General features: G+C 58.1%; 1 protein-coding gene and 1 long non-coding RNA gene across 2 annotated transcripts in view; one reads left to right on the forward strand and one right to left on the reverse strand.

Annotated features, from left to right (window-relative positions):
- Positions 1-4,400: 4,400 nt before the first annotated feature.
- Tbx2 (T-box transcription factor 2) lies at positions 4,401-13,714 on the reverse strand. Its single transcript, XM_005321545.5, has 7 exons — positions 12,971-13,714; positions 11,618-11,885; positions 10,546-10,692; positions 9,241-9,317; positions 8,985-9,148; positions 7,917-8,551; positions 4,401-5,797 (listed from the first exon to the last, which is right to left on the reverse strand). The coding sequence occupies exons 1-7, from the start codon at positions 13,363-13,365 to the stop codon at positions 5,345-5,347; spliced, it is 2,139 nt and encodes a 712-aa protein (XP_005321602.2). The 5' UTR covers positions 13,366-13,714; the 3' UTR covers positions 4,401-5,344.
- Positions 13,715-16,459: 2,745 nt separating this feature from the next.
- Positions 16,460-18,139, forward strand: part of LOC110597791 (uncharacterized) — a 57,196-nt gene continuing 55,516 nt past the window's right edge. The window contains exon 1 of the long non-coding RNA XR_013436172.1: positions 16,460-17,761. This is a non-coding gene — a long non-coding RNA (uncharacterized LOC110597791). The remainder of the gene's footprint in view (positions 17,762-18,139) is intronic.

Below are 18,139 nucleotides of genomic sequence, written 5' to 3' on the forward strand. Positions count from 1 at the left end.
TCCAAGGTCTCACACCGGCAAAGTTTGACCTTGTACTTATCTCCTGTCTGGCTTTCCTACCAAGCAGCTGTTTCAGCAGATGGACATGTAGATAATTATTAAATCACCAAAGATTCGCTCCTATCCTCTGTTATACCTTGAAGAGGGAAATGCCGAGAGCCTAGTACAGGACAAACACAAGCTGGTGTTTATGTGGAAGTGGAAGTGTCTCTAGACCCCTGTTAACTGGGTTGCTTTCTAGTCATGTGCCTTTGGAAAATGCATGTAGGGTTAATCTCCCAGGGTGGCAGAGCTCATCTGGGGACATGAAGGTAGGATGGGATCAGGCTTCCAAACCTGGCCACCCACTCTAACTCTGGCATTTCCAGGCCACCAAGCCTCACATCTCCACACCCATCTTCCCTCCTTTCAAAACCGACTCAGGACTTTGTTTTTAATCCAAGGAAGATTCTCATACTGACCCTCAAGAACTTCTCATTCCTCACCACCTCCCGCGGGAATAATCCAGACCCAATCCTTCCTCTGGGTCTCCGGTACCTGGCGGTGGGGGAAGGGGAGAGAGGCACAGGCTGGACCCTAGGTGTGCACCTTCAGGGGGACTATCCTGCATATCTGGAGTCCTGTCTGTGCCCTGCACATCCCGGCATTCAAGGCATTCAACCGGGAAGACCCGACTGGGGCTGGTGAGGAGACAGAGGTAGGAGCTGAGGCAGACCTTGCTGCCAAGGAGCACGGGATCCCGGCCCTCCAGTCTTATACCGAGCGGCTTCAACCTTACAATCACCCTTCAAGTCCCAGTGGGTCGCCTCCCGCAGGCCAGAGCCGATGTCCAGCGCCCGCAGATCCCAGCCCCCAGTCCCACTTCTGAGAGGTTAGGAAGCAGAAATCAGGCGGCCTCCCTGCCGTGCGAGGGATGGAAAGGGCCCTAGCCCGAGCGCGCACAGAGGGAGCGAAGGGTCGTCCTTTGCAGACGTGCCTTGAAGGTTGGGAGCTGGCACTGCAGGACCGTTTCAAGGAGAAGGCCTCAATCAGAGCTTCGCGTCTCCCGGCCCCTGAGTCCGCAGCCCCAATCCGGCGCCCTTTCGTCCCTCGGCTGCCTCTGCGGGTCTCTGGGCCTGGATGAACGCCTGTCGGTGGCTCTGTCCCCCTGCGATCCCACCGCGGCTCTCAGTCCACCTGAGGATCTAGCCAGAGGGGCGGGCTGCGGAGTCACAGCCCGGCCCCTGGCCTGGAGCGCCATCTCGTGGCCACGTGGGGAGTTGCCGCGGCCTGCGGGCGGGAAGCATTTCTGTCCAAGGGTTCTTTTAAAAAGCAGTGGCGGTCGATTCTTGGAACCCCGGACTTCGAGAGTGGCTTCGGTGTCCCCTGCCCTTAAATTAAGGTGGAACAGACTTGCGACTCCAGAGAGTCCAAAAGTAATTCCGAGGGCAAAACGGCCCTAGCCTGCTCAGACAGAGGCACCAACACTTTCAGTGCACAGCGACCAACCTGAGAGGCCCCGGAGCTCGGGCTTCCTCCCTTTGCTCGAGTTTCTAGTCCTGACCTCGCCTCTCTTCTTCCCAGTTGCTGCTTATTTCTTAAAGCACCTATCTCTTCGCCTTGTGCCGGACACTGCCTACGGGCTGGTGCTCCAAACCTGGGGGTCAAGGAAGTGAAACCGGGAGGAAGCGGAATTGGACTTGGAGAGTGGAGGAAAGCAGGCTCGGAGTTTAAATTTCAGTCTTAAAAAAAAAAAAAATCCTATACCTGGCAAAAGGGGATCGGGGCTTTGAACCGGGCGTTCGCACGCGTTGTGTCCTGGGGTGAGCAAATCTGAATGCAACCACGGTCCCCAGGGAGTGCTCAGCGCCCTAGTTGGCTGTACGCTGGGGAGGTGGCCCCCAGTTCTGCGCCCTTTAGGGAGGGAGGGCAGGGCCAGGCCGCCAGTGCTCTGGATCTCTATGGCAGCAGGGGAGGCTCGGAAGAATCAAATTAACCGAAATGAAGTCCCCTAGGGCTGAGAAGCCCTGTGGTTGGGACGCTAGGGGTCTCACGGAGCCCCTCACCCACACCTGAAGTGTTTGAGTTCTCCGGTGAGTCACAGTCCGACACCAACACTCACAGTCCCCTCAGACCCCCATATTCTCAACAGAGCTCCAAGGCGACTTGCTAGGTCACCCACAGGCCTCACCGACCCCTGGATCCCCGTCACTCCCACACACGCGCTGTGCGCACTTCCGTCTGCTGGCGGCTTGGCTGTCCTGGGCCCCTAGTGGCAGGCCCTGAAGGGTTAAGTAGGCCTAGGGGCACCAGAGCAGCGGGTACGCGGGGCGCCTGGGCTAATTGGCGACCCCAGAGACAATGAGGGCTGGGAGACTGGGGAGGCGGGTGGCTTAATTGGGTCTGGGAGTGGCCTGGCCTTTGTCTGGGACAAGGCCCCGCCGCCGGCTGCGGGTTCCTGTAGCCGCACTCAGACTCGCAGCTGGGGCCCAGCGGAGCGCTGGGTGGGCGACTTGGGAAGAGGACGTGTGCAGCGGGAGGCAGGGGGGCGGGTCGACTCTCTGGTGGCGCTGAAACACCACCGCCCCACCCGGTTGCTACAGCAACGGCTAGAATGCTGCAGCACCCGGCCGCCCCGCCCCGCCTTCTCAGCCAGCGCCCTCGGGTTCCCAGCTCCGCCGGCGGCCTTGCACACGGCCTCAGGTGGGTGCTGCCCCCTAGTGTCAGTAGCCCTATCCGCAGGCCGCGGTAGACTGGCAGCTAACCCTCCTTCCTCAAGTCACTAGTCACACTAAAGGGAGAAGCCGCAAGAAGCCAATAGCACCCCTGCTCTACGAATTTTAGAGGTGTTTAAGTCCATAGCAACCACGAATAAACACACGGTTCACGAAGGATTATATTTGAGCTGGGAAAGGGGCTTCCCTCTTCTCGCCTGATTCTTCTAACACTCCAGCAGGTCAGAGACCTGGAAAACAGAACTTACCCTTGGGGAGTTGGACAGTCCTCTGTGTTCTCCCACTCGTACACTGACCAAGCCCCCTATTCCTCTACCACCCCCCCCCCAAGTTTAGCATAGCTGGAGCAGTTCCCTTCCTGGAAGAGGTGGACATGATTCTCTTTCCTTGCAAGTTGTGTCAGCCCATGAAGATGTCTTGGGCATTTGGAGGTCCTGAAATTGTCAATTTTACCTTCACCCTTCCCTGATGTCCCTGGTAGAGTTGGAAGCCAGCACCACCCTCCCTAGTGTCCAGGGCATCAAGGAATCGTATGGTTTGGTGGGTGGTGGTGGCCCATGCCTGTAATCCCAGCCACTCCAAAGGCTAAGACAGGAGGATCTGAAATTCCAGCTAGCCTGGGCAACTCAGCAAAACTTCCTCTAAAAAATTAAAAATAAAAAGGATTGGGGATGTAGTAGTGCTAGAGCACCCTTGGACTCAATCACCAGTACGACAAAAGGGGGAGACTCCCTAAAGCTTAAAGAGGAACTGGGAAGGAGGTGGGGTGCTTAGTGACCCACAAGCCCAGGCGCATGTTGAAGGAGTGTGGTCGTTCATCTCCCACCCGTTTCCCAGTCCCATGGCCCGGGTTTGGGGCTGAGGACACCTGCTAGCTTCTTGAAGAGAAAGGATGAGGGTGGGAGACAGATGTCCTCGCAGGAGAGAGTGGGTCACTGGGGAAGGACCAGCCTAATGAAGAGTGATCCAGAGGGATCCCAGAAAGACCCCAGCCAAGCCCATTATTATACTGGGGAAACTAAGGAAAAGGAAAGGCCTATCGACCAGCACTTCTCAGGCCCCACCGAGGATTTGGATGAATTACAAGGAACACTTTAGGCCAAACTGTCACTATTTAACAGCCCTGATAGGGAATATTTTTTTCTCTGAAGTTCTGAAGGCAGTGAGATGGAAAAGAATTCTGGGGTCCTTGGTATGGAGGGACACGGCAAGGCCCCTCCTCGAAGAGGGAGAGGGACCAGGAAGCATCCATTTTCCCAGCCCACCCATCCAGAAGTGTTGAAAGAGGATGCATTTCCACGAAGGTGCCCCAGAAAGGGAGTCGGGAGGCCAGGCCGCTCCGCCGCACTTGGTCTGGCTCCAAAGCTCAGGCTCCAGGCACCAAGCGCTCGAAATGGCAGTCAGACGGCGGGTGGCCAGCAGAGGGAGCGCGGCCGCGGGCCTGGGATGTGGCGGCACTGGGGACCGCGGGGGTTGCGAGGCGGCGCGGCGCCTTCTGGCCCAGCCCGCGCCCCGGCGCCGCCCGGCCTTGCGGCTGGGTACACCGCCCAGTGGTGCTTTGGTCCCCGGGGTGCAGCTGCCGCCCAACTAGGGGCGCTCAGCCTTTGCCCCCGCCTCTGGTACCTCCTTAAAGGTCTTGCAGCGCCCCAGCCCCGCGCGGCCCACAGAGCGCACAGCCCCGTTCACTTCGCATTGTAGCGTTTTATTGTTTTCTCGCGTTTTTGTCGTTTCATTCTCGCTCCGGAGAGAAAAGTGAAAACCTGAGGTGGAGCCCGCGGGCTGGGCAAACAAAGCCCGGGCGGAGGTGCCAAGGGGCCGGCGGGGTGGGGCCTCCTGTGGGGCTTGAGAGCCTTCTCCAGCAGCCAAGGACCCCTCCCGCCCTGTACAATATAGATGCTCATGTAAAATGAAAAAAAAAATTTTAAATGCTATGAGTTAATCTCTATATGTACACAGCAATGTACACCTTTGAATAAATTAATACCAATTTGCATATTCTGGGAACCTTAAAGCTTATTTACACAAATTACCATTTATTTCATAAATATCTTTTTTCCCTGGGGACTCAAGGCAGAAGTGCCACTCCCTCCACTGACCCAGGAGTGGGAGGGGCGCCTGTCTCTTGGGGGAAGAGGTGGGAGGACTAACCGGATAGGGCCCCTTCCAGCTCAAGTCTACACTGACTTCGGTCTTCACTGGCTTCAGCGTCTCCCAGCCCGGTTTCTTACGAGGTACAGGCCCAAAGCCAGGGGCCCCAGGACTCCCTCCGAAGCTCCCACACCTGGCACACTTTCTGGCTTCTGGAATGGACCGCTGGGCCAAAGATGACGCCTGCCCCACTGTGCTGGAAGACCGGAGACCCCCACTGATGCCACCTTGAGGCTGGAGCAGATCTGGACCGAGTCCAGAGTGGCTCCGAAGTGACTCTGTTCCGGCAGCCTGATTTCTTGTGGAGGCCCAGGGAAGTGTCCCAGACCCAGGCTTGCCAGAGGAGGCTCCATTTTGGTCGCTGCAGCCCACTTTTGCTCCTTTATTTAAATAAATACCCATTCTGTGCTGTACACGTCCCAAGCAGCAGCGGCAGGCAGCCCTGGAGGCCTTCGAGGCAGCGGAGCGACCGGGTAGCCCCCTCACTTGGGCGACTCCCGGCTGGGGGAGAGGGCTCGTTGGCTCTCCAGCCCACTCACCAGTCTCTGGATGCTCTGCAGTTCACTGGCGGCCTCCTTGGCTGAGCCACTGGGCGACAGGCCACCGCGGGACGAACCCCCCACTTTTCGAAGAGCCAGCTCGGGCAGGGGGCTGGGCTCCCGGCTGTTGCCAGCTGCAGCCTTGGAGCCCTCAGCCGCCAGCCCGGTGGTGAGGAGGCTAGTGCTAGGCGGGATGGTGACCGGGATCTGGTAGGGGCTGAATCGCAGGCGGGGCCGGGCACCACCCAGGAACGGACTTCGGGATAGGGAGCCAGCTGCGGCAGCGGCGGCAGCAGCAGCACTGGTAGCCGGCAAAGCTGAGGCGGCTGCGGCCGCTGCCGCCATGTAGGTGTAGGGATAGGGAAAGAGGCCTCCGAAAGTGGGCATTGGGATTCCCTGAAAGAAAAAGGAGACAAGGGTTAAACATCCTGCCTGAGATGTTTCTGAGGGTGACCTGGATGCTACAACAGTAATCCTTGCTCCCGTGTTTCAGGACATAAAACCCAAACTCACAAAACTGTAACCACAGGTAGGCATGAGCCAGTGTGCTCATGGCCAAACCCAGTTGGTATGCCCATCATCTAGGTTATGACGCAAAGGCCTGGCACCATCAAGTTACAGTAGGTGTAAGGGAAAGGATGTCCCAGGTGGCTGAACTAACATGAGCGAAGCCTAGAGGGAGGAAAAAGGGCAGGCACAAGGCCAGGTGGCAAGCAGGCAGCTGTGGCTGATTGGGAGGTTCTGCTCATTTAGAGCAGCATCCTTCCCACCCTTCCTGTCTGCCTGCTCCAAAGGGTTGAAGGAATAGAAAGGCTGGGGGCGAGGGGAGGCTTTGTAAAGTCTCCTTCTGATTGCTCACCTACCCAGGGATCCTTTGCTTCGGCAAGGGGCAGGGTATAAGTGCCAACTAGTTCATAAACTGGCCTAAATGTTCCACAAGGAACTGGCAACACCTCAGTGGCAGCTGAGGAAAGAATGCAAACTCTTTGCCTGTGGATAGTACAGCAGCCAGAAAACTCTGGACAAATGCCCCTGAACTCATGAGGCCTGACTTTTGGATTATCTGACCTTTGAGATAATGGCTCTGTCCTCAGAGTGTGTGGATATGGGAAGGAGGGCTAGGGGGCTAATTGTGCTGGGCTCTGGGAAAGCCTGAGTCCTGACTCAAACAGCGAAAAGGAAAGAAGCAGCTTAGGAGGGAGAAAATGCCTTTCCTGAGAGTTAAGCCCCACTGGGCATTTCAGATCTGGCATCTCAAGTCAGAAGGCAGGAAAGAGGTTTCATATCTCCCCAGGATTTGGCTCTACCTGACAGCTGGGACCCATTGCACTGGCTTGGGAACTTATCAACCCAGCAACTGTACCAACTGATGCCTCCTGAGTGCTTCGTACCCTCACCCTGGCTTTGCACCTGTTCACCAGGCTGTGACTAGGAGCCCTGGCTTCCCCCATGACCTCCACAACGCCCATGATCATCACCAGAGTTTGTCTGGGGAGGTGTTCACACAGAGAACCAAGGGAGCAGATTAACCCTCCAGGCCTTGGACTCCATTCTCCAGAGGTTTCCCTCCAGCCTGGAAGCCATGTGATATTATTGATGCCTCAAATGCTCCACACAACCTGATGCTGAGCTCTGTTTAAAACTCATTTCAGAACTCCTCCCCACTTTTAAAAAAAAATTTGCTTCTGAACCAAAGGAGCTTTCTCAGACCTGAACTCCTATTTTCCTTCCCTTGAGATAAGATCTCAAGGGTTCAATTTGCCAGAAACCTCAGAGGGAAGAAAATGAATGAAGAGATTCCAAATCTTTCCACAGGGAATATTCCACCCAAGTAACCAAAGAGGCGGCCCTCCCCATTAGATCTCTTTATTGTGCCGATGGCCTCATTTTCATAAACTCTCTCTGGGGAGCTGAGTACCCCGCTTCCCTGAGATGTGGCTAGGAGAGTTGGGGGATTCAAGGTAGGGGAAAGACCAGTCCTGTACTTCACCAGTGTTGAAGGTGAAGAAGGGCTTCACCTTCCTAGAGGGCTTGAAAGGGACCAGAGATATCTGGAAGGTGGGTCATTTTGATAGTCAAATGTCCAAAAACTAATGTAAAATTTCCTCTTCCCTTTGTCCATTCATCATAGCCTTTCAGGACAGACAGTGAGCCAAAGATCTTCCCAAGAAAATTTTCTCTGAGGCTAGAGGAGTGAATTATACAGAAGTTAGGGACAACCACTGTCTGCCAGAGTACAACCTCCCTCACTCCTAGGAGTTATAGGGAAGGAAACAGACTCAGGGTAAGGGACTTGACCAAGGTCATATGGGAGTCAGAAGCAGAGCCCTTGCCCGATCCTAGACTACACCTCCGAATTTAGGTGACCTAGTGTGAACTGATTCTCTCCTGTACAGGGTTTTAGTCCCCTGGAGGGTCTGAGAGCCTAAGGCATCCCTCAAAAGCCCTCTGCCCGCCTCGTCGTGCAGCACACTTCCCCTCCCTCCCTCGCGCTGCCCTAGACCACAGGCCTTACCTGAGATGCCAGCATGTGCTGGGAGAGGTGGAATGGGAAGGGCGCGGCGGTGCTTGCTGCGCTGGCCGAGGGACCCAGCCCGCCTGCGTCCAGCCCCGCGGCTGTGCCGGGCCCAGCGCCTCCTCCATTGCCGCTGCCCGCCACCGAGGCCAGCAGGTGACCCATGCCCATGGCGGAGAAGGCGCCGGGGCCCATGGCAAACTGTCCTGGGTGCAGGAAGAGTGGCTGGCCGGCTCCCAGCGGCCCAAAGAACTGCTGCCCGTGCAAGTGGCTGGAGAAGGCCAGGCCGGGTAGGTGTCCCGCGCCCAGGGGGGACGCACTGTCTGTCTGCACAACCAATGGCGTCAGGCCAGGCTCTTTGCCCTCGCTCGCCTCCTTGCGCCCCTCGTCCTTCCGCCGGGCTTCTGCGCGCTCCTTCTCTAGGTTCCTCAGACTGAACGGGCCGTCCCCGCCGCTCTCCGACGGTTCCTTGCCCCTCTCAGGACTGCGCCTCTCCCGGGCGCGCTCAGGTTCGGTCAAGCGAGAGGGGCTGGCGCTGTCCTGACCCGGGCTGCGGCCTAGCGCCCCTCCGGCGCGCTCCTCATTCAGCCGCTCGGGCTCTGGGTCGCTGTCTGCGGCACACGACTTCTCTTCGGCTGCGGGGAGAGAGGGCACGCAGGGTTACAGGGACCCGGATGGAGACAGACGCGAAGCCCTCTCCTGGTGTCTGGGACCCGTCGGGTAGACTTGGAATAGCCAGATTTTGAGGAGGTCGAGACCAGAACCTTCTAGGGTGAGGCAAGAAGCAGCTGCAGGTCACCTAATCCAAGATCCCATATTTACAGTAGAAGAAAGGAGGAAAACCTTACTGTCATAAAGTCACACAGTCCGCAAGGGACCAAACTCGGAATTCAGCCGGTTGTTTTGGCTACCAGGGACCGACCAAGCAGGGGAGTCCCAGGTTGGAAGCCCTATCCCAGACGCATCGCTGACACATCTCCAAATCCTGAGCAAAGGGACAGATTGGCGACCTAAGGGGTCGCTTCCCTGCTCCCTTCCCTATCCCAGGACCAACCACCTTCTCCTCACCTCGGGCCCGGTGCAGGCGCAGGGGACTGGGCGCAGCACCGGGAGAGGGCGGTGGTTCTCGCACAGGTGGAGGGTCGCAGGATGAGGCGTCTGACTCCGCGCCATCGCGCTCCGGCTTGCAGTGCTCCTCGTACAAGCGCAGAGTAGGCAGCGTCAGCTGCTTCCTGAGGTGGGTGCAGAGGGAGCGGGTCAGCCAGGAGCACATCCCTCCTGCTGCCCTGGGCACCCGCCCTAGGTTGTCCGCCTTATCCCTCACCTTTTTTCCCGCCGGCCGTTCCCTGTGTCCCTGAAGCCCTTGGCAAATGGGTTGTTGTCGATCTTCAGTTGTGTAATCTGCGGGGACCGAGGAGGTAGTGCTGGGTCAAGACCTGGCACTTTCAGTCTGGACAGGGGCACCCCGAGGTCAGCGACTCCCAGTCGCAGAGTGGAGACCAAGGGATTTGGTGCCCGCCCACCTGGTATGGGATGCCCGCAGGCGGGCATCGAGGAAAGCTACAAGGTCTCAAAACAATTAAAAAATAAAAATTAAAAAAAAAACCGTTCAAGAAATAATCCTTCAACCTGCTCACACAGGCCCAAAGCTGTGCGCAAAGAGTTGAAATTGGCCCAGGCAAGCAAACAAGCCCGTGCGGTCACACAGGTTAAAATATTCGGCACCTGAGCGGGTGCAAGACGCAGTGGCTCACACACAGGTCCTCAGGTGCAGGCAAAGACAAATCATCACACTCACCAGCCCGCACACAGGCAAGCATACACAGAACAAACAAGTGCTCACAGAAGCAAACGAATTCAAGCGCTTCCATCTATATCGAGTGTACCTAAATGGTGAACGCATAGTCAAGCGAACACCCTGGTTCATAAAGACAAAACGACCCTCTAGAATACTGGGACACTGGGACACTAGTTCTCCCGACAGCAGTGCACGTGGGCACAGGCCTACTGGGGGTGATATTTGCTCCACTAAAAGGAGAGTAGCAAGGCAGTAAATAGAAAAAGCCCTTTAACTTGAAGGAAAATTCTCGCAGCATCTTCCAAGGGGTCTGGGACCTGGGCTGACTCTGAGTTGTAGCCAGGGGTGCTTCCGGGGCTGTGTCACCGGTCCCACCCTCTGACTCTCGGGAGAGTAAAAACTGGGTCCCGAGTTCCTAGCGTTAGTAGAGCTTGGGCAGATTGCCTCGGGCTCACTCTTTTCATTTAAATTCCCATCTCCGAGCCAAGACATAAACGAATAAAATGTAAAAATGTCAGCACCCGGCCAGGAGTCCTTGCTAATTGCTAAGTAAACATCTCCACCCGAACGAACGAGCGCCCAGCTGTTCGTGCGCCTCAGGGGAGCTTGTGTGTACGTGTCCTGGGTTTGAGAGGGGGCCTGAGGGTTTTCTGTGGGTGCTGCACTATGGATGCGTGAGACTGGATGCTCGGTGCTCAGGGGTGGGCTGTGAGCACTCGGAGCTGCTGTTCCGGGCTGTGCGTGGGTGTGAATGAATGGAGGGTTGGAGCTCGCAAAGGTTACGGGCGTGGTCCAGGGCCTGAGCACCCCACTCTCCCATCATCTCCGCACCTTGTCGTTTTGGTAGGCAGTGACAGCAATGAAGTCGGTCTCGGGAAACACATAGGTGCGGAAGGTACTGTACGGCAGCTTCAGGATGTCGTTGGCTCTCACGATGTGGAAGCGCGGCTGGTACTTGTGCATGGAGTTCAAGATGGTCTGCAGGGAGGGCGCGGGTCAACCAGCAGCCCCAACCCTCTGCCCAAGCTTTTCTTCTCTCTGATCTCTTCTTCCTTTCCACCTCTCTGACTCTCCGTTCTACCCACCCTCCACCTTCTTCTTTCTTGCTTTTTCTTGCCTATATTTCCTTTTTTTCTATACTCTTACATTTTTTTCTTACAGCTTCTCTTTCCATTAATATTTTTTTCCTTGATTGGAAGCAGAAATAAAACAAAGCAGGCGGCTGGGGAGGGGGCATGCGTGGAACCCAACTCTGCTTTAACCTCTCTTGCTGTTGGCATTACTAAGCCCTAGAAATCCTATGGAAAGAGGATTCCTGGGAGGTGGGGGCTCACCAACTGCTCTGCCTCAGAATGGGCAGCCCCCTTTGCCCCACAGAACCCCAGCTTCCTGGCCACTTGCTGGGACCTTGGCTCAGACAGAAATGGAGAGACCCCCCTCACTCTTTCCTCCTGACTGGGTGTCTGCCTGTGAGGAGGCTGGAGAATGATCTCAAGGAGGCTCTGGGGGTCTGGTTTGACTTTTAAATTCCCTAGTCTTGGGGAAGCGTGAAGGAATGGGCAGGTCTTCCACGCTCAGCATCTACAGCAGGGTGATTTCCCTAGGACCAGTGTTGCTTCACCCAGTCCCTTAGGGAACCTGCCTCCAGCTTGACTCAACTTGAGAAGGGACTCTAAGACCTGTAGAGAGTTGAGATTGGAAGTAGCCTGGAGATTACCTGCTAAGGACCTGCTGTTCCCCAGGCTTGTAGAGCAGAGCTTTCCTAGGCACAGTGCAATGAAGTGTTGGTGGGGCATCCTGGCGGTTTGGCCGGGCTTTCCCCACCCCAATTCTGCCTGCTCCCTCTACTATTCTAGCTGCAATGCAAGTGCTCTTAACCCCATCCCTGCTCAGTCTCACTTACGAAACCATGCTTGTCAGAGATGTTGTTGGTCAGCTTCAGTTTGTGGAAGGCCACAGGCTTGGCCATCCACTGTTCCCCTGTGGCTGGGCTGTCTGGGTGAATGTACATGCGTTTGGGCATCTCCGGATCAGCTTTGCCTGCCACCATCCAGCGTGAATTGTGAAACTTATAGCGACAATCATCAGCAGCCACAATGTCCATCAGCAGGATGTACTTGGCTTTCTTGTCCAGGCCGCTGACTCGAACCTTGAAGGGGGGGAACATCCGCCTCGGAGGGAGGGAAGGGGGAAATGCTATTGGGACTTGGCTGCTTGTTCCAATGACCCCTTGCCCGCTTTACTTCTCCTCCAACCCATACACCCCTAACTGAAGGTTTCCCATCCGTTTCCCTGTTGTGGCTGGTCTGCCCTCTTACCAGTGCCTGGGAGAACAAAACTGTGGTTGTTACTCCTGGGAGATAATATTTCTGCCAGTCAGAATCTCTCTTATAAGGTCTTCCCTCAACCCTGTGCTCAAATCGGAGGACCCTCTTTCTCTCTGTTCTGAGTTGAATGTCATTGCTCTGGAAAGAAATCTAGGCCCTTTAGAAATGCACTCCTTTCTACTGGATCTTCCTGAATTTTGTTCAGGGGAAATTCACACTTGGGACAGAAACTCCCAGAAATAAATTTGAACCTCTCCTAAATATATTAAAAAGGTATTTATTTGGGGCACTAGCTTACAGCCCTGATCAGGATCCTGACCCGGTAGTTCGGGGGAAGAGGGTTAGCCTGAGGCCTGGAATTCTCAGTGACGATTGGAAGGGTAGAAGAGTTAGGAATTGTGGCTTTCTTCTGGTTTTAAATCCTGGGGCGAAAGGAGCACCCCTAGTTCCGCCGAGCTCCAGGACCAGGACAAGACTCCTGGCGGGTTAGACCGTGGGCTCAGCGGTCCTGGGGCTTGCTGCTGGACCTGGCGCTAGAGGGATGCGAGTCCCACTGCGTACTTAAGCAGAGAGTTCAGGAAATGCTGCCTCTCCCTGGAGCTGAGACCGATTCAGTGGCAGAAAAGAAAGACCCCACAGGGCATAAGAGACCTGCCAGGGCCGAGCTGCCGGGCCTCCTTGGCTTTCAGACTCAAAACGGCCAGGCTGTTCTTTAGGCGTATGTTTTCGTTTTATTTCGTTCGGGGATGTTTGCGTATTTTTAAAAAATTCGCTCCAGAACAGAATGAGAAAAAAGTCAACTTGATTGTGGAGCGAAGCATAGCGCCTCTTGGAGCTGGGAGCCCAGAGAGAACGTGGATTAGGTGCTGGTTGGTGCTGTCCGGTACCCCAGCCCGCCCGCCAGCCCGCCGGCCCTCTGGCCTCCCTACCTCCCGGACTTGGTGATGACCATCTCCGTGCCCAGCTTGTGGAACTGGTCCCACAGCTCCTTAGCCTCCAGCGTCACCTTGGGGTCGTCCTCCACTTCGTCCTCGGGCTCCAGGCTCTTGAGAGAGCGCAGATGCGCCGCGGGCGGGTGCGGGCCGAGCGCCGAGACGTGCAGCCCCGCCTCGGCCGCTGCTGCTGCCGCTGCGGCCGCGGCCGCTGCCCCCGCCAGGCCCGGGTCGGGCAGAGGCTTGGCCAACGCGCCGGGCGGCAGCGCGAGCGCAGGAAAGAAGGAAGGCTGCGCCGCCGCCAGGAAGGCGGACATGGGGAAGTCGGCGGGCCGTGGCGCATGGAACGGGTGGTAAGCCATGGCGCTGGCTGCCAGCACCGGCTCTCTCATCGGGACATCCGGCCCAGGCGCCCGGGGGCCGGGGCCGGGGGCGCGCAGCTCGGACCCCCGGCCCGGGCGGCGGCGCGCGTGGAGGACGGACGGCCGGGTCGGCGGGCGCGGCAGTGGCTCCTTCTAGCTCCCGGTCCCGCGCTCCGCTAGGGGCGCGGGGCTCTGGGCGCGGGGGCGGAGGGGGCTCTGCTCTGGGCTGGGCTGGGCTGGCCCGCTCCGGCGCCGGGGACCACGCGCGACTGGTTAGATCTTGTCGTGATCTCTGGAAAACTGTGACTATCTCACATGTCCTGCCCTGCTCGGATCCCCTGCGCTAACGAGCCAGGCCCCCCTTGATTGCTGATTTTACGCTTTTTGGACCAATTGTGGGTCTCCGGGGGCGGGGTTTTGACAGCTCAGGCCAAGCTCCGGCCGGGAGGGGGGGCCGGGGAGAAGGTGTCGGAAGCCTCAGCAGTAAGAAAACATGTCAACAGAATAAAATATTAACCAATGACGGGCCGGCGGGCCCTGAGACCCCTCCCCCTGGCCTGGCCCCCACCCGGCCGCCCGCGCCCGCGGCTGCCTGCGCTGGGACTGGTAAGCGTGGAGGGCCGACCTGACCCGCCGAAAGGGCCTGAGGCTGGGGGCGCCAGGGTCCTAGGGCATTGGGGAAGGACCCCTAGCCGCATGCCGGCCCCAAGTGCAAAGCATTAACACATCCCAGAAATGAGAGGGGGGCGCCCTCCTTCTCTGGCGCCCGGAAGCCCCGCCACTCTGGCCTCGCCCCAACCTGGCCTCCGACCCTGCTCCCGGTCGCCGCCCCGGGTCCCTGTGCTCCGGAGGGAGGCTGCGGTCACTGGAAACCCAGACCGGTGGGCGGGCAAGTTGGGAGGTTCGGGCGGCTGAGGCCTTGGATCAGAACCCAGGTGGCGGGAGCCGGTGAGTGGAGTCATGGCAAAGCCCTGATGGGAATCGCGGGGCGGGAGCGGGACGCGGCCTTGCTCTGGGGAAACGCGGGGTCCGCCTGCCTCGCGCCTCAACTCACAGGAAGACTCAGGAGGAACCTGGAATTCCCGGGGAGCCCTGGATTCAGCCCAGTGTTCTCGACCCAGCCCTGAGTCCTCGGCGACCGCAAGAGCGTGTCCTCGGGACCGGGACGGTGAGCGCACCTTCCTCTGAGCACAGGGTGGCAACGCGCGGGGCTGATTCTAGACCTGGGATTCTCTGAACGAATTTTCGCCGCATCCGGTACTGGAGACGCAAGTCTCCCTCTTCACTGGCATTCTTTCTCTGCTCGCAGCCACTTTTCTATAGTTTGTTTCTGCCTTTCAGAATCTCAGATCTCCCAAGTTCAGGAGTACTGAGTAATGCGTGAGGGAGTCGAGGTGTCTGAACACCTGTGGCTGAAACCCACCCCTCCGCGATCAGTTTTCGTCATCCGTGTTCTGGCAGCTCCAGTATTCGCCCCTTACACTGCGGTACGCGCGCGCTCGTGTGTGTGTGTGTGTGTGTGTGTGTGTGTGTGTGTGTGGCCCAGTGTGGTGCCCTATACGCACAGCGAGAGTCATAACTCAAGGTGTGCCAGGGAGAGTAAAGTGACCACACACGTGCCTCAAATCCGGCTTTGGCGTGGACCCTTGGGCTGATTCCTGGAGTCTTGTTCTGAAAGACAAGAAGTATGCAGTAGCCACCGGTGACACTCCCTCTCGCACAACCAATACAAGTGAGTTCTGCTCTCACTGGCCCTCTGCCCTCATGGTGGGTGCGTACATCCCACATCCAACAGTGACCAAGGCATCCTGCCTGCCTGCCCACTGTGAGTACCGATCTCAGGGCACCTTGTAGCTGAAAGCTCAAATTGCGGTGTTATGGCCGATCGCCCCGGGCAGTGCCGGGTTGGGACCTGCCAGAGCGGTTTGGCTTCCGCGACCTTTTTTCTTCTTTCCTGAGCTAGTTTGGGGGCCCTCATAATTCCCCAAGCTTCACACACGTGGGTGTCAGCCCCACAGGATTTTCTTCAAGACCTCTGTCTTAGCTAGGTCCTTCCTCTCTTAGTGCCTTCTTTGCCATAGGGAATCTTCGGCTATCAGCTGCTCAGTTTAGGAAGCTGGGGCAGGATCCATTGCAGCTTTGCATAGGCTCCAATTTTGACGGGATATAGCCCCTCAGGGAGGAATGTGTGTGAACACATTTGCGCGGCCGGTGAGGTGACCAAATAATAGCCAGGACAACTTTCTTAGACATGGGCCTTAAAACCGTGAAAACATTTGTAAAGTCGTATGTGTGCGTGCGCGCGTGAACGTTTACTTTCGTACTTGTTCGAATGAGTGTACGTCTAAGTGTGTTCATTTTGGACATTTTCCTGAGTTCGTAACTGGACCAGGGGTCTGAGGACCAGGGGTCTGAGGACCTGGGAGTCTGGAATATGCAGGTTTGGATTATTTGCCCAGGAAATCCGGTGGCGACAGTGCAGCGGCTGCATCTGGGTACCGCTATCTCACCTACGGAGCCACAGATCTGCCCTGCAGCGGTCACAGGCTCTTTCGCCAGTCAAGGATCCCACCATTTGCCCCGCCCCACTCTCTGGCAATTACCCGGAGGTCCTGATACAGCCGCTCTCAAGATTCTATACTGATCTGCCCCCCACCCCCCGCAATCCCGCCCCCCAAGCCAAACACTCCAGCTAGGAATATCCCTGGATCATCGAACACTGGCGCTGGGGCGGCCCAGTCAGTCCCTGGAGCGGCGCCGTTAGGCTCCCAGCTCCCGCTCCGCCCCTCCCCCTCCTGTGTCTCCCCCCCCCTTACCCTTCCCAGGAACCGGCGCCCCTGGGGGAGTCCCCGGGGCCGAGTGTGCGTGTCTCTTTAAGAGGCCCCGGGGGGCGCCTCGCGGGCCGCCTGGGGCTGGAGGGGGAGGACACGGGCGGGGGCGGCTGGCGCCAGGCGGCCGAGGCTCCACAACAAAGCTCCGGCCCCTGTCACTTCGCATCGGTCCGGCCCCGCAGACGGGCGGGGGACGCGCGCTCAGCCGCCCCTCCCCTCTTCCAGGCGGTCTTGGGCCCCGGCGTCGGCGGGCGCGGGCCTCGCGGCCTCGGGCCTGCTGCGCGCGGTCAGTACTCTCGGCTTTTCCCGCAACAAGGAAATCGCGGGGGTCAGGGGCAGCCTGAGCCGAATGGGGCTGCTCTCCTGAGTCTGGCTAGGCTGTCCGTCGGTCTTTTGGCCCTGTAACTTCTCGCAGGTCCAGGAACACTGCTGGGACCTCCCTCGGGTTGATCCTCAAAATCGCAGGGGTTCCTGCGGGCGCCCTCAGTCCGTGTGATTGGGCGTAAATTTGCATGAGCCAGCGTGGAGTGGATGGCGGGGACGCTGAAGGATGTGTGGTCGTGTGGCAGAGGGGACAGATATGCGTGCGTGCGAGTAACCCGGCACAGGAGTGATCCTGGGATAACCAAGCACTTAGGCGCTCTGGGGTATATGAATGTCCCTCGGCTAAGCTCGGGTGGCCTGTGTGGTCCAAGGAGTATGACAAGCTTTGGCGGTGCTGCTCGGTGCGTCTTGACGTCGTCTGTGTGCGTGCATATGTGTGTGTGTGTGTGTGTGTGTGTGTGTGTGTGTGTGTGTGTGGAGGTGGGGAGAGCAACGCTCGCGCGCGTGTAGGGGCTGAATGAAGACACTCCCGTGAGTTGCTTCCCATCCACCGCTTCTGTGCCAGACCCGCGCCTCTAGGAGACTTGGCGCCAGCCAGCCCAGTTTAGCGGCCCAGCTGGGCTCCCCCGCGGTCCTGGGTCTGGCCGGGGTGTGGGCCGCGGCCTCGGTGACCCCATCCCGCAGCGGCCCGGCCTGTCCCGTCCACTTAAACAAATTGCGGCTGACAGGCGCGCAGTCTCTCTGGAGCCGCCGCCCGCCCGTCGCCTCCCTCCCGCCCCAATTACCCCGCGCAGAGTCGGGCCAACTGACTGGGATGGGGCGGGGGACGCGGGAAGAGCAGGCGGCTAGACCCCCTTCTGGTCGCGGTGTGGCTGCGGTCTTGTGCTAGGACTGGCTGCGGAACCACTTCCTCTAGTTAGGCTCTGGGAAGTGCCTCCGTAGCCATGGTCTGTGTGGCCCAGGCCCCTTGTCTTTCAGGCTCATGGGAAGGCGAGGCCCAGCCTGGCTGTTATGGGGCGGAATGGATCTGGCTGGCCCTCGAGGGGCGTCGCTCTGCACCTGAACAGAGAGTGCGACCTGGAATCCAGGCCGTGCCTCCTCCGGACTTCAAGCGCCTTCCTCAGAGTTTGGGGATCTTGTTACCCTAGGAACTGCGGACTACTTACTGCTCTGGGCCGCGGTTTCGCGGGTCGCAGCTGTGCGCTTAGGACATAAAGGTCCACAATAGTGAGGTGCGCGTCTTGAACCTGCGTATGCGTGGACGAGCAAAGGTGGGGTGTCTGGGATCGCGAGGACGTGAATCCGCATTCCTCTTAGTGGCTTGATAGAGTGGGTGAAGCTCGGAAGGACCCACTGGGCCCCTAGGATGAGCCCACCTGCGACAGAGGGGCGGGGCTAGTCAGCTAGTGCTCACCGGGCTCTTGATTTGCAGGCAGTGGGGCAGGGATTCTCTGGAGCAGCTTTGTGGGCAGCACAATCTGGGTTCCGGCTGCGCCATCTCTGCCCACCCTACCCCTCGCCCGCCAATGAGCTACCAAGCCTGGCCTGGCTTGTCGCCTCCTGCCTGCAAACACCCTTTTGCCTTTCTGACCAGCAGCTTTCCCTTGGCCTGCTTCAGTTCTATTGCTCCTGATCCCTTCTTCCCTCAC

Source organism: Ictidomys tridecemlineatus, chromosome 3, assembly GCF_052094955.1.
Source record: "Ictidomys tridecemlineatus isolate mIctTri1 chromosome 3, mIctTri1.hap1, whole genome shotgun sequence".
Lineage (NCBI taxonomy): Eukaryota > Metazoa > Chordata > Mammalia > Rodentia > Sciuridae > Ictidomys > Ictidomys tridecemlineatus.

Excerpts from the sequence above, each read along its gene's own strand:
- Tbx2 (XM_005321545.5), bottom strand. The coding sequence starts at position 13,365 with ATGAGAGAGCCGGTGCTGGCAGCCAGCGCCATGGCTTACCACCCGTTC. Across the intron at positions 11,886-12,970 it reads GTCATCACCAAGTCCGGGAG|GCGGATGTTCCCCCCCTTCA; the intron begins GTAGGGAGGCCA and ends CCTCCCTCCGAG. Across the intron at positions 8,552-8,984 it reads GCGCCTGCACCGGGCCCGAG|CCGAAGAGAAGTCGTGTGCC; the intron begins GTGAGGAGAAGG and ends CTCTCCCCGCAG.